Consider the following 12,086-nt stretch of genomic DNA (forward strand, 5'->3'; position numbering starts at 1 on the left):
TAAATTTTTGAGCTTCTCTTTCTTACCGTACACAGGGCTACACGTTTTAAAAGCTATCCTGACACCACTCCAGATTAGCTGCCATGTTGCTGTTTCTAAAGTAGACAGTATTTTTAAGCAATCATAGCAAAGTATACCCATTTTTAATATGTTGTATAGATTTCTTTTTTTGGCAAGCCCAAGTAAAGGCTCATACCTAATTTTATAGTGAGTCTTCATGTGCTCCTTCAGCTGGGAGGACGTCTCGAACTCTTTCCTACAGGCCTTGCAGGCATGAAGCCGGCTCCCAGCCAGCTCCTGGCGGTGCTCCTCCATGTGTATGGCCAGCTGGCTCTGCAGGGTGAACTCATCCCCACACTCAGAGCAGATGAGATTCTGCAAAAGCAAAGACCATCCATGAGCAGAGCAAACATTTCAAAACCATGACGTCTTAAAAGAACTGGTACTGCAAATGGTCGATACACAGATTACACTTTCCTCTGGAATAAACACTATTTTCACCATCAAAAACTGTGTCATTATGTCCAAATCTGCATATATAAAAATCATCTTGGCTGGAAGAAAAGGAAACCCAGAGAAGCGGATAAGAGAACCGTGCCATTTTTGAGCACAGACTGGCTGTTGGGTACCTGGCATTTCGAACACCTGTGCTGAGGAAACGTCAGAGAAGCAGAAGGACTTCACCGCCACAGAAGGGTCAGGACAGAACTCAAATTAAGATTGGAGTTTAATAGACTACCTTAAAGCAAAGTGACAGCTGATAAATTTTTGAATGGAAACACTTATCATTGTTTCACAGGCAGGCTCTCACAGAGAGAAGTCAGGGACTCCGTCCAGACACGGCTTGCCCAGCACTTGAAACAGGTGTGGTCTGAATAGCGCAGTGGGAAAAGCATGAAATACACACAGGATTTCAAAGACTGCGAAAAGCAAAGAACGTAAAACAGCTCAATTTTAATATGTAATACTTTAGATATATTTTCAAAATAAACTATATTAAAATTTATTTCATCTGGTTTTTTCCCTTTTTTTTTTCCTTTTTTAATATGGCTACTATAAATTTTAAATGACTCCTCTGTCCTTTAGGTAACAGCAGTGCATGTGTCCTGGAGTTGGGTTGTTCACCCCTGGCTATGGCATCTGGGTGTTAACCACAGGGATGTCACTGCGCCTGCCCCCCAGGGTGTAGGATGCTCAACAGAGAGCAGGGCACAGAGGGAGAACTCAGCCCAGCTCTCGGCAGGAGGAAAAGCTGGCTGAGGACGAAATTGGATGAGCAGACTCAAGAGTTCCATCGTACAGGTTTTTAAACCATCCTCAACACAGACTGTCCAAACACGGGGAAAAATGAGTATAACCTGTCAATGAGCAGACACTGTTATTTCCAAATAAGAACAGCAACAACAACAAACAGATAAAATAAATTTTATTTTGATATATTTTAGTTTGAAAATATATACGAAATATTATTCACATATTAAAAGTTATTGAGCTAGTTCTTCCATCAGACTTTCTTCTAATTTCTATACATACCAGCCCTGTAAATGTGAGTAAACCCCATTAAAATGAGTAGTTCATTGATACTGAGAGCATCCTTGGCAAAAAAAGATGAGCTGAAGGGAATATTCTGAGCAATCCAATAATGATTTCAACTTAAATAATGTTAAGTTAGTATTATTACATAATAATTTAAGGAAATAACGAGCTACAAGATGTCAGCATCTTGTTGATAATAAAGAAAATTCTTTTCAGGAAACTGTCAAAAAGAAAAAAAAAAATACCTAACAAAATTTGCTGCATCTCTTTAAAAAAAAAATTCCTAAATTTATATGGCAAAATACTCATTTTTGCTCAGGGCTGCCCCAGGTGTCCCTTCTTGTAATTGTGAAATAAAACTTGGCTCTCCCAACCTGTCCCATCCTCACCTTACTCTTTTAATGATCAGATTAGTACATTTCAGGGGCTATCTACACTTGTCGGTTCTCGGAGCACAACTCCCACATTTGGCAAAAGCAAGGGCAAGTACCCCGGAGCCACGAGCAAAACCCAGCACGTGGTGGAGAGCGTCATCGTGCCTCTGCTTCACACCCAGAAAGCCCCAGGAGCCAGGGCGCGCCTCCCACCCGCTCCCATCAGCTGGCCACACTTGACGAAGCCCTAGCCAGGAGCCCCATACCTCGCTTCCTTGCCGACCGCTATGGGACATTCCCCTATCCTGCATTCTCCATATTCAGAGCTGCCATCAATCCTCCAGCCTAGAAGTAGTGACTGCTTTGTCCCCTAGAAACAGACCCTTCTGGATAATTTCCATCCTGGACGAGTGACAAGCAGAACTCATCAAGGGAAATGCACAGCATTCTGATCAGCCCCCTTCTTGCTGAAGGTCAATTTTTACAGGTCAGAGTATAAAATATGATAAATACTAACCGCCTTGCGGCCGCTCTCCCCATAACAGCTGCCCTTCTAGGTCCCCGCCAGGGGCCACCGCATGACCCTTCCCTGTGGCCCCATGTCTCAGACCCTCACTCACACCCTCCACACTCCAGTATGGAATGTCCTCTCCCTGGCCCGGGCTTCATCGGGAGACTCCGGGTTCCCCATTCCACTGCCAAGCCCTTCAGCTGAGTTCTTTATGTTCACTGCATTTTTCACTGTAATTTCCCTTTGGTTCTTCTCTCTTCTATTCCATTTTTTTCATTTGTTTCAAAACAATTCTTAAAGCAATTTTATGATGACTGCTTTAAAATCCTTGCCAAATAATTCCATCGGGGTCCCTTCAGTATTGGAATACGCCATCTTTTCTCATTACATTAGAGCTGGAGCTATCATGGTTCTTGGTCTGTTGAGTGATTTTCAACTGTATCCTGGACACTCTGGGTGTCGTGCTGTGAGACTCTAGACCTCTGCTTTTCTTTTATCAGGCAGTCACTCCGCCTAGATGCAGCAGAGGACAACGTCAGGGGTGGAGGCTCACTACAGGGTCCTGCCAACCCCAGGGTGGAAAGCTCAGTGCAGACTGGTCCGTCCTGCATCATCTGGTTGGAGGCTCACTGTGGACTGGTCCGTCCTGCATCCTCCGGTTAAATCTCACTGCTGTCAGGTGCGGTGAGGCTCAGCTCCCCACTGGCCCACTGGCACTACTCTGGCAGAGAATCACAACACTGCCTGCTTCTGCAGAGTATGAGAGGTCAGCTGCCAGCCTGGCTCTGCTAACACCATCGGGTGGGGCAGCCTGGGTACCACCTCCTTCTGCCAGAGAGAGATGCAAGATTAGCTCTGTACTTAATCCCAGACGGTCACGGGATCAGAGGGCCATCTGTTTAGGAACAGGGGGCAGGATGGGTTGGAAGATCACTCACAGCCTTGCTGAGCAGTTTCTCAGTTGGTATTTGGCTGGAGTAGGGTGGGCATCGTCAAAAAGATTTTCTATTGGTAAACCAGTCTTTTGCCAGTTTTAACTTAGGGGAATCAGCTTTTCTTGAAGCTTATTTTCATCTGTGCCTGTTGGCAGAAGGCTACAGGCTTCTCCAGCAACCTGTCCAGGTGTATGGGAGTAAAAGAAGAAGCCAGAGGAGCTCATTGTCGTACTGCTCCTCAGGCCCAGAAGGCCCTCAGCTGCCAGCCTTCTTCCCGCATCCCACAGCCCTCTATCAGCGGGTTATGTTCTCACTGGGTGGTGTCAGTTGTAGGGGCAGAGGCGGCTGGGATAGAAAGGCTTCTCCATGGGGCGCCCGGGTGGCTCAGTCGGTTCAGCGACTGCCTTCAGCTCAGGTCATGATCCTGGAGTCCCAGGATCGAGTCCCAGGATCGAGTCCCGCATCGGGCTCCCTGCTCAGCAGGGAGTCTGCTCCTCCCTCTGACCCTCCCCTCTCTCTACTCTCTCTCTCAAATAAATAAAAAATCTTTAAAAAAAAAAAAAAAAAAAAGGAAGGTTTCTCCATGTTGGCTGGATCCTTACAGGTTATTTTTGCATGTGACTGAAGGTCAGGACTTCTTCCTGTATTACTCATACCATATTCATACCAAGTCACTAAGAAATAAAAACATGCCAAACAGAAAAAGGTAGCCAGAAATGTACTGTTTTAACATATGTGGGAAAGACTGATGATTGTGTTCCAATATCTATTCTTCTTTTCTTACACAGTAATCGATTTCCTCACCGAGCATACGGCTCTGACTAGAAACTCTACTTGCCACCACCGTGCGTAGGGACTGTGTTCTCTTGCTCACAGACCAGGTCTCTCCCTGCTCCTCGTCCTCGAGCCACGTGACAGAGGTAGGATTGGGGGGGGGACCTGGACAACCTCGGAGGCACAGCGGCCCTACCAGCTCCGAACCGCACAAGGCCACACAGGGGACAGAGGAAAACTCCAAAACTAACACCGCCCTTTAAGAAAAGGGCGCCCATTTTTCACACAAGGCCAACGCATTTTCCCACCTGAAACAAGCACAACCAAGCCTTTTTGCTTCTGCCCCTGGAGAACCCTGCCAGGAGCTCCTGCCCGGCGTGGGGTGACCAGGCCAGGTGACTGAGTCTCTCTCCGCTGCAGACACAGTGGCTCTGGGCCACGACGGGCAGCCACACTCATGCCGCCGCCTACCACGGGCCCCGGCGCCACCACAGCCTCTCCCTCCCCCGGGACCGTGGGTGGACAGAGAGACTCAGGAGAAGAGACACAAGACAGGACAGCAAGGGGAACAGAAATGCAGTCTACTCATCTCAGGAAATACACGTTCCTCCAAGGCCTTTTTAGGAAAAAAAGGGGTCTGAAACGAGGGCACGTTGACGTTCTCACAACCATGAGAGCAAAAGGCAAAGACAGCTGGGCTGTCACCGGCACTGAGGGTCGGGCGCCCTTCGGGGACGGGACGTCCTAGCACAGCTACAAACCACAGGGCCGCCACCAGCAGCGGAAGGGAGACGGGAGACCGCCCTCAGAGCGAGGACGGTGAGCTCCATCTGGGGAACAACGTGGGAAAGAACATGGACCAAGTGTGTGGAAGAGAAGATACGACGAAGGCAAGATTTTGAAACGAATGCCCAAGAAACTAAGACTTTCTGGAAACGATCAATTACTGTTATTGCCCTTTCCCGCCACGGAGAAAGTCAACGTCGATTTCAGACGGCAGCTCTGCAGAAGTGGCGCAGTGGGGACGCGGGCAGGGCCCCGCGACGGGACAGCCCTGGGTGCCACCGCCGCCCTCGGCGGGCGCCCCGACCCACACGCAGCCACAGCGCCCCCGGGGGGCCCCACACGAGAGCAGCTGCAAAGCCGCAGCCCCAGCTCACCTCGTCGCCTTCGCAGCCCGGACCCCGTGCCCCACTGTCCTGACGCCTTCCTCAGGCCATCCCGCGGGCTTGAGATGGGTTTTATGAGCAGGAGGAAAAACACGTACTGAAGTGTTTAGAGGTGAAGCGGTAACAGGACAATGGGGTGAAGTGGCAGGGGTGGGGTCTGGCAAATTTTAATAATTGGTCAATCCAGGTAAAGGATTCACTGTTCTTGAGTATTCATTGTACCCATCTTTCAAGGGTGAAATTTCTCAAAATAAAAAGTTAGGGAAAATGCGACCACTACATATTATGATGACTTATACTGATCAACAGCTGGTTTTATTTTAGACACCCCCAACATGCTAGTGAAAACAAAACATCTTATTACCCAATTATTATTTGCAGATGAGCCTGTACAGATGAAAACCCAAAGAGAATCTGGGAGGACGGCAGGCTACAAAACTAATAGACAAAAACACACTCCTTCCCTAAGGACAAATGACAAACACGTAACAGAAAGACCCCCAAATGATATTAATAAAAATCCTAGAACACTTTAGAATTTAAACATACTGAATCCATATGAACAAAACAATACTGAGATGTTTTTTGTTTTTTAGTTATTTTTTGGTGGCAGCAAAGGAAGGTTTATTGAGCGATAGCAAAATGATAACACAGAGCTCCGGAGGAGGGAGGGGACCTAAGAGGATTGCCACTGGAGTACCTAAGTCTAGGGGGTTTTATGGGCTGTTTTAATCTGATTAACCCCTCCTGTGCTGGTCATCCAATCAGGTTTTTGTCACCTATCTATCACGTGGGAAAGGGTGGAGGGCTACTGAGATGTTTTGACAATAAAGATTCAATACTGTAAACATGTTCAATTTTCCCCTGTAACAATCTAAAAATTTAAGTCAATCTAAGTAAAAGTACCAACTGATTTTTAACAAGGCAATTCTAACATTCACATTAATAATAAACCAGAAAAGGAAAACAGGAAGCATATGAACATTTGCTTATCAAGACAGAGAAACACAGCAAAGACAAAGATGAAACTCGAGAAGGTGGTAGTGCCCAGGGGACCCTGGGAGGAACAGGCAGAGGGTACAGGAGGCAGCGGCTCTTCTGATGCTCCTTGTTCATATCACTGTGACTTGTAACAGTAAGTTACTATCCAGATATTGAAACTGACCCCCCACCCCACCCTCAAACCCTACTCTGCTTTGGACTGTCTTTGTGGTCACACCAACTGGACCCACGTCAAGGGCAGTTAGTGCGCATGGGAAAGAGGTGGGCCTACAATAGGACGTGGACTGAACCCAAGAGCCCTGGACGTCCTTCAGATCCTAGACCATGTTCAGTAGGCTGACTTACAGTGGGCTGAGCCAACTGCGAAACTATTTCAGAGGCAATGACAGGACAGAGCAAAGGAGTGGGCGAGTATGCCCCTGCTGGAGCCTGGGTCCCCATGGTGGAGGATGGGAGGGGGGCACGCGGGCGTCCTGGAAGGAGAGACTGGAGGTGGAGGGATCGCTGTGACCTCCCGGGTTGTGCAATGCACGTGGGTGCTGCACGATGTGGTGGGACTTTAAGAAATAATCATTTCAGATTTGGGAAGTATTTCTAAGCAAGTCACAAGAACCAGAATCTGTAAATGAACAGATTGCTCACTGTAGCTTTGTCTGTTTATATAGACACAAGGCTGAAAACCACCTACATTGTCTGCCGGGGCAACCTGCTGATTGATATGCGTGTATACAACGTAAGGCCATGTGCTGTGGAAAAGAACGAGACCGCTCCACGATGCACGGACACACCACAAGAGCTAAGGTGCCGTCCACTGAAGACAAAAGGCACAGAATGGATGGCCTGGATTAAAGGGGCTGCAGAAGAGATCTGTATGTGCCCAGAATGCCCAGGGAAGGACGGAGAAGCCGCTTCCAGCAAAATAGGAAATCATGCTCTACGTCGTCCTCTACTCTGATCTCTTACTGTGCGCATGTAGAACTCAGCCCAGGACACTATATCATTTAACACAGGCACTTTCTGCTTTTCAAAAAAAAACAAAAGCAAAAACAAAAAAGCAATGAGTGAGACAAGGAATACCTACAGTCTGCAGGAGAAGGGACGAGGCTGCACGGGCTTTCTAGAACATAATGTGGCATTCTACAAAGAACCTGAAAAGGTAGTATTAATTCAGTAAACCCAACTGCAGGAATCTATCCTAATGAAATAATTAAAGATACATATAATGATACATTAGGTGTAATGTTTAAAAAGTATAAATAAATGTTCAATAACAAAAGAAATGATTGCATATCATCATGCTATGTCCAGATGCAGGAGACTAATAAAGTAATTTAAAATACTGACATGGGGAAACATTCATAATATAGTAAGTGAAAATGGACAAAGATATATTTACAATATATTAAGGGAAAAGGACAGGTTAAAAAAACAGTATCATAAATATTTTTGAATTAAAAAACTATTCTTAAATAAATAAACTATTATGGAAAGGATGTATAGCAAAAAAAAAAAAAAAAAAAGTCTGAAAGACTATGCATGCATTCTCTCCAAATGTTGTGATTCTTGGTTCTTCTAATAATGTTACTCTTGTTAATCTTTAGTTTCTAATATTTTTCCAAAATAAACACATTATTTATATAATAACTTAAAAAGATAAAAATAAATTAGTTTATATTAAAAAGTAAAGACATATATAAAAAGAAGAGACAAACGTATATAGAAGTATGAACTCAATTTTTATATATGCAATTTAAATACTGTTACTTGTTTTTCTGTCTCAGGAAGAAAATATACCAAACAGTTTTTTATAACCCATCCCTGGACAGTAGAATTAAAGGTGACTTTTATTTTCTCCTTTACTGTTTGCATTTTCCTAATTTTACACAATAATAATCAGGGACATGGGGGTTTAATTTTTTAAAGCAATAGCCATTTGTACTTTAAATTAGGCCCACCCACCCCAGCAATAGGAAGCCCCCGTCCACACATCAGCAATGTGGCCCTGTCATCCTCAATGCAGTTCCAAGACGACAGCTGTGGGCCTTTCAGAATTGCTCACTTTGCTGTACAAACTGCTTTGGGGCATCAAGAATTTCTTCTCCTCTCCCAAATTCCCACACGTCAGGGGATCCAGAAGCCAAGCGAGGAGATACTACCGTCTTTAGAGACCGAACATTTGCTTTTGACCACTGCAGAATCCTATGTGGGCACAAGTGGATCCTCCAAAGATACAACACATTGAGAGTGTCTACCCTAAGATACTGACGGGCCAGAAAATAAAACGTTTTGTCAGTGAAGTAGAGAATTAGGCAAGGCACACTGAATGATAATTAACTCCTAGAAATCTATACGAAAGGCTTGTTAAACTAGTTGATACTTAAAATCCCCCTAAGGATTAGATGCATTTTAAAAATCCATGAACAAAGTATAGGCCAAAATAATTACCTCTTCCTTTTCATGTAGCATAATATGCGCTTTGAGACTAGCCACTCTGGAGAATTTCTTGTTACACACAGGACAGGTAGGATCTTCCCCATTGTGGGTGCATTTATGAAGTGTCAGGTTGAATTCAACATTAAATGTTTGGGGGCACTGGTCACATCGATGTGGCTATTTGGAGAGAAAAGTCAAGAAGCCACTGAAATACAATCTTTCCACAATAAATGCCATTCAAATATTAACACGTACCATAATCTATAGACAATCTAAGGAACTTCTGAAATCTCTTCTGGACCTGAAGTCAATAAACCCAAAATGGACACAGCAAAGCTCCTTACAGAATTTCTCAAAGGATTCTAAGGACGACAACACATCAATGCAGAAAATATCCTGAATAAAAAATGCTGCATATAAATGTATCAGGATATAGTCACTATGAAAATAAAGGTGAGAAACTTCAACTCCCTGGGATGGATTTTTCCCTTCTTTTCTGACCAACTCCACTGCTCTAAACAGAATCACTTCAAGTAAAATCAGTAATCATAAAAGCTTTTACTACATTTTAAGAGAGTTGCTTATCACAGTCTAAAATTTTCCCCAAATGAAAGGTATTCCTGCCATTTACTTGTAGAAAGATAAAGTAATCACTGGTATTTCTCTCTGAATATCAAGACACTAGAGTCAGTACTTTCAGATTTTCAACTTAGGAGGGTAATACCAGTTGATATCAGTACTAGTGATATTATGTATGATCATATATTATATATCAGATTCATGCTGAAGACAAAGCCAGAGTTAGTCATGTCCTGTTCCCTAGGGAAGAGATCCCTGGCATTCTCCTGACCTCAAATGGCTCACTGGCGTATGTTCTCCCAAACTAGGAAAAGTCAACGATCATTTTTTAAAGGTAGTTTTGACTGCCACTTTCTATCAGGCAGCTCATTCCATTAAGACACTAATACTCTTAACCTAGCCCACAGGGGCCCTGCAAAAAAGGATTCCAATCTCTAAGATAGTGTTACTTCCTGCTGAAATGCAATCTAAAATCTCTGGAATACCATTTTAAAACGCAAGACCACCTCGGATAACACTCCCTGCTGGAGAAAAACACATCAAGATATACCAAATCTGCGTTCAGTCACACAGAAACCGAACCACAGAAAGTCCTGTTTTGAGATGATTTTTTTGTCCACAGATAAAGAACTTCAACACAGAGATTCACTAGACCGGCTCTCACTTGATCTCATTAACCCATATAAGGGTTAGGAATACACTACAGCTAAGCACAAAACATCAAGGGATATATTCATGTAAGATAAAATGCCCCACAATTTAAGAATCTAAATTACAAGAAAAATTTGTATTTGACATGCTGATTTTTACAATACCTCCAGTTTCAACGCTCACATTTCTGACATCCCTCTTGAGAATACATACCTTGTCATTTCGCTCGTGATCCCTCATGTGGCGTTGAAACTGGGACTCTTTTGGAAAAGATAGCAGACAGATTTCACACTTATGGAAGTTTGGAACTTGATAGGCATAATTAGTGTTCTCCGCATTCAATGTTAAAACTCCATCTATAAAATTGCATAAGTATAGACAATAAATACCAGTTGTTATTCTCATCACATAAATAAAACTAAATTATTTGGTTATTGTTTAGAAACCAAATTATGGCAGAGATTTACGAGATAATTTAGAAGAAATTAATATATCTTAAATTTTTCGAAAGGACATGATTTTAAGTCAGAAACGAGAAATGCTGGGAAGCCTGAGGCACAGGACAAGGGGATTATAAGCACCTGCTGGTGGGATTTTTAGAAACCTGAAACTAAACTCCTGAGTTGACATCCACCCAAAGACACATAAAAGCCATGATGTCTCTTAGCCTTGCCTTCATGCTTAATATGGCTTCAAAGTCACTAGAAATCACAGAGGCATTTCATCTCTAAGTCGCTTTGAGAATCCATCAGTAACCCACATTGTTCATCTTAAGTCGCTCAGCAAACAAAACTCAAGAAGCATAAAAGCTAATTCACTAATTCAATCTACCTCTGAAAACTGCTGCAGAGCGAGATTAAGTCAGAGAGGAAAAACTTCTGTTCTCCCATATGGTTAGGGTTTAGGAAGACCTTTGTCCGCAGTGCTTTGGACAATCCTTAGGCTTCATGATGCGCTTCTATAGACCCACGTAGGTCAACGGCTATAAACATAAAAGTATTTTCAAATAAAAATATGTAATAATCACAAAAATTTGTCAAGAATCTCAGAAAATAAAGATGTCCTAAACCTCTACAATTCTTTAAAATAATAAATTCCAAGTCTTATAATTTAGGCACAAATATGCAACACGTATTAATGATACAAAGACTAGAAATACATAACATATAATTCTTTGTATCAAATTTGACTAAAAAATATTGAAATTTAGAAATCTAGAAGTAAAGTAGGGTTGATTTTAAGACTCAAGTAAGCTCCGGAGAGTCTTCTATTTCTCAAACATCCATGTGGTAAACAAGGGCATTCCAAATTTTCAATAGACCTTTAAATCCCTCCTTTGAGAAAACAGCCTGCAATCCAGCTTCGGCCAGAAGTCCCCCTCCCCTACATTGGCATCTGTGGTAAGCAAGAAATGAGAAATTCTCCAGATGGGAGGTGGAGGAGGCCACAGAGGAGGTGGGAGTAGAGAGGCATGGAGAAGGCTGGTAACAACTTCAGGAATTCTTCCAGCAGATCCTTGAGTAAAGCAGATTCCAGTTTCAAGAAACACTAATATAATTCAATAGAAAAACTTCATCCAGAAACAGAATGGGCCTACCACAGGAAAGATACACGTAACTTCTACTTATTCTTCACTATATCCACATTCTACTCAAAGACCATGTATTCAAAATTTCTACTTTAATTAAATTAGTAACAAAATGTTTTATGCTCTCCAGGCCCAAATAAAATGATTGTTGGGACCATATCAATTGATACATTATTCCCTTTGGGAAAGTTTATACTATGGAAAGAAACAGAGGTTGGGAATGTTCAAGTAAAGTTTCTTTTGAAAATTGTGTTTTAAAAACTCAGTAGGGAGTGTTTCCACCTAATGGCTGAATACAGTCATGAGGGAGCTCCTCCCCTCCTGAGAAAGCAAAATTAAAAGGCTATTTCAGGATGTAGAATGAAACAATGTTCACAGCCTCTAAACTGAAACTGTTTAATGCTACCCCAAAATGAGAAAGGATGTAATTAACTGCAACTGATAAATAAAACCCTAAGAGATAAGAAACTATACATTTAAAACCAAAAATGACATTGTTTTGCTTATGAATTAAGACTTTTCCAGAAAAGATTT

At 42.9% G+C, this 12,086-nt stretch overlaps 1 protein-coding gene across 5 annotated transcripts in view; it reads right to left on the reverse strand.

Annotated features, from left to right (window-relative positions):
• ZNF236 (zinc finger protein 236) overlaps positions 1-12,086 on the reverse strand; it is a 104,037-nt gene that overhangs the window by 78,990 nt on the left and 12,961 nt on the right. For 4 of the 5 annotated variants that reach the window (XR_014139525.1, XR_014139527.1, XM_081800989.1 and 1 more), the window contains exons 2-4: positions 10,178-10,320; positions 8,747-8,911; positions 197-375 (exon numbers count right to left, since the gene is read on the reverse strand). Coding sequence is in view for 2 of the 5 variants with exons in the window: in XM_081800989.1 (XP_081657115.1) it covers positions 197-375; positions 8,747-8,911; positions 10,178-10,320 (487 nt within the window). In the remaining 3 variants the exon portion in view is untranslated. Of the gene's footprint in view, positions 1-196; positions 376-8,746; positions 8,912-10,177; positions 10,321-10,795; positions 10,947-12,086 lie in introns of all 5 variants that reach the window. The other variant, XR_014139526.1, reaches the window with a different exon arrangement.

The sequence above is a fragment of the Leptonychotes weddellii genome, chromosome 13 (assembly GCF_054177405.1).
Source record: "Leptonychotes weddellii isolate Sample4059 chromosome 13, ASM5417740v2, whole genome shotgun sequence".
Lineage (NCBI taxonomy): Eukaryota > Metazoa > Chordata > Mammalia > Carnivora > Phocidae > Leptonychotes > Leptonychotes weddellii.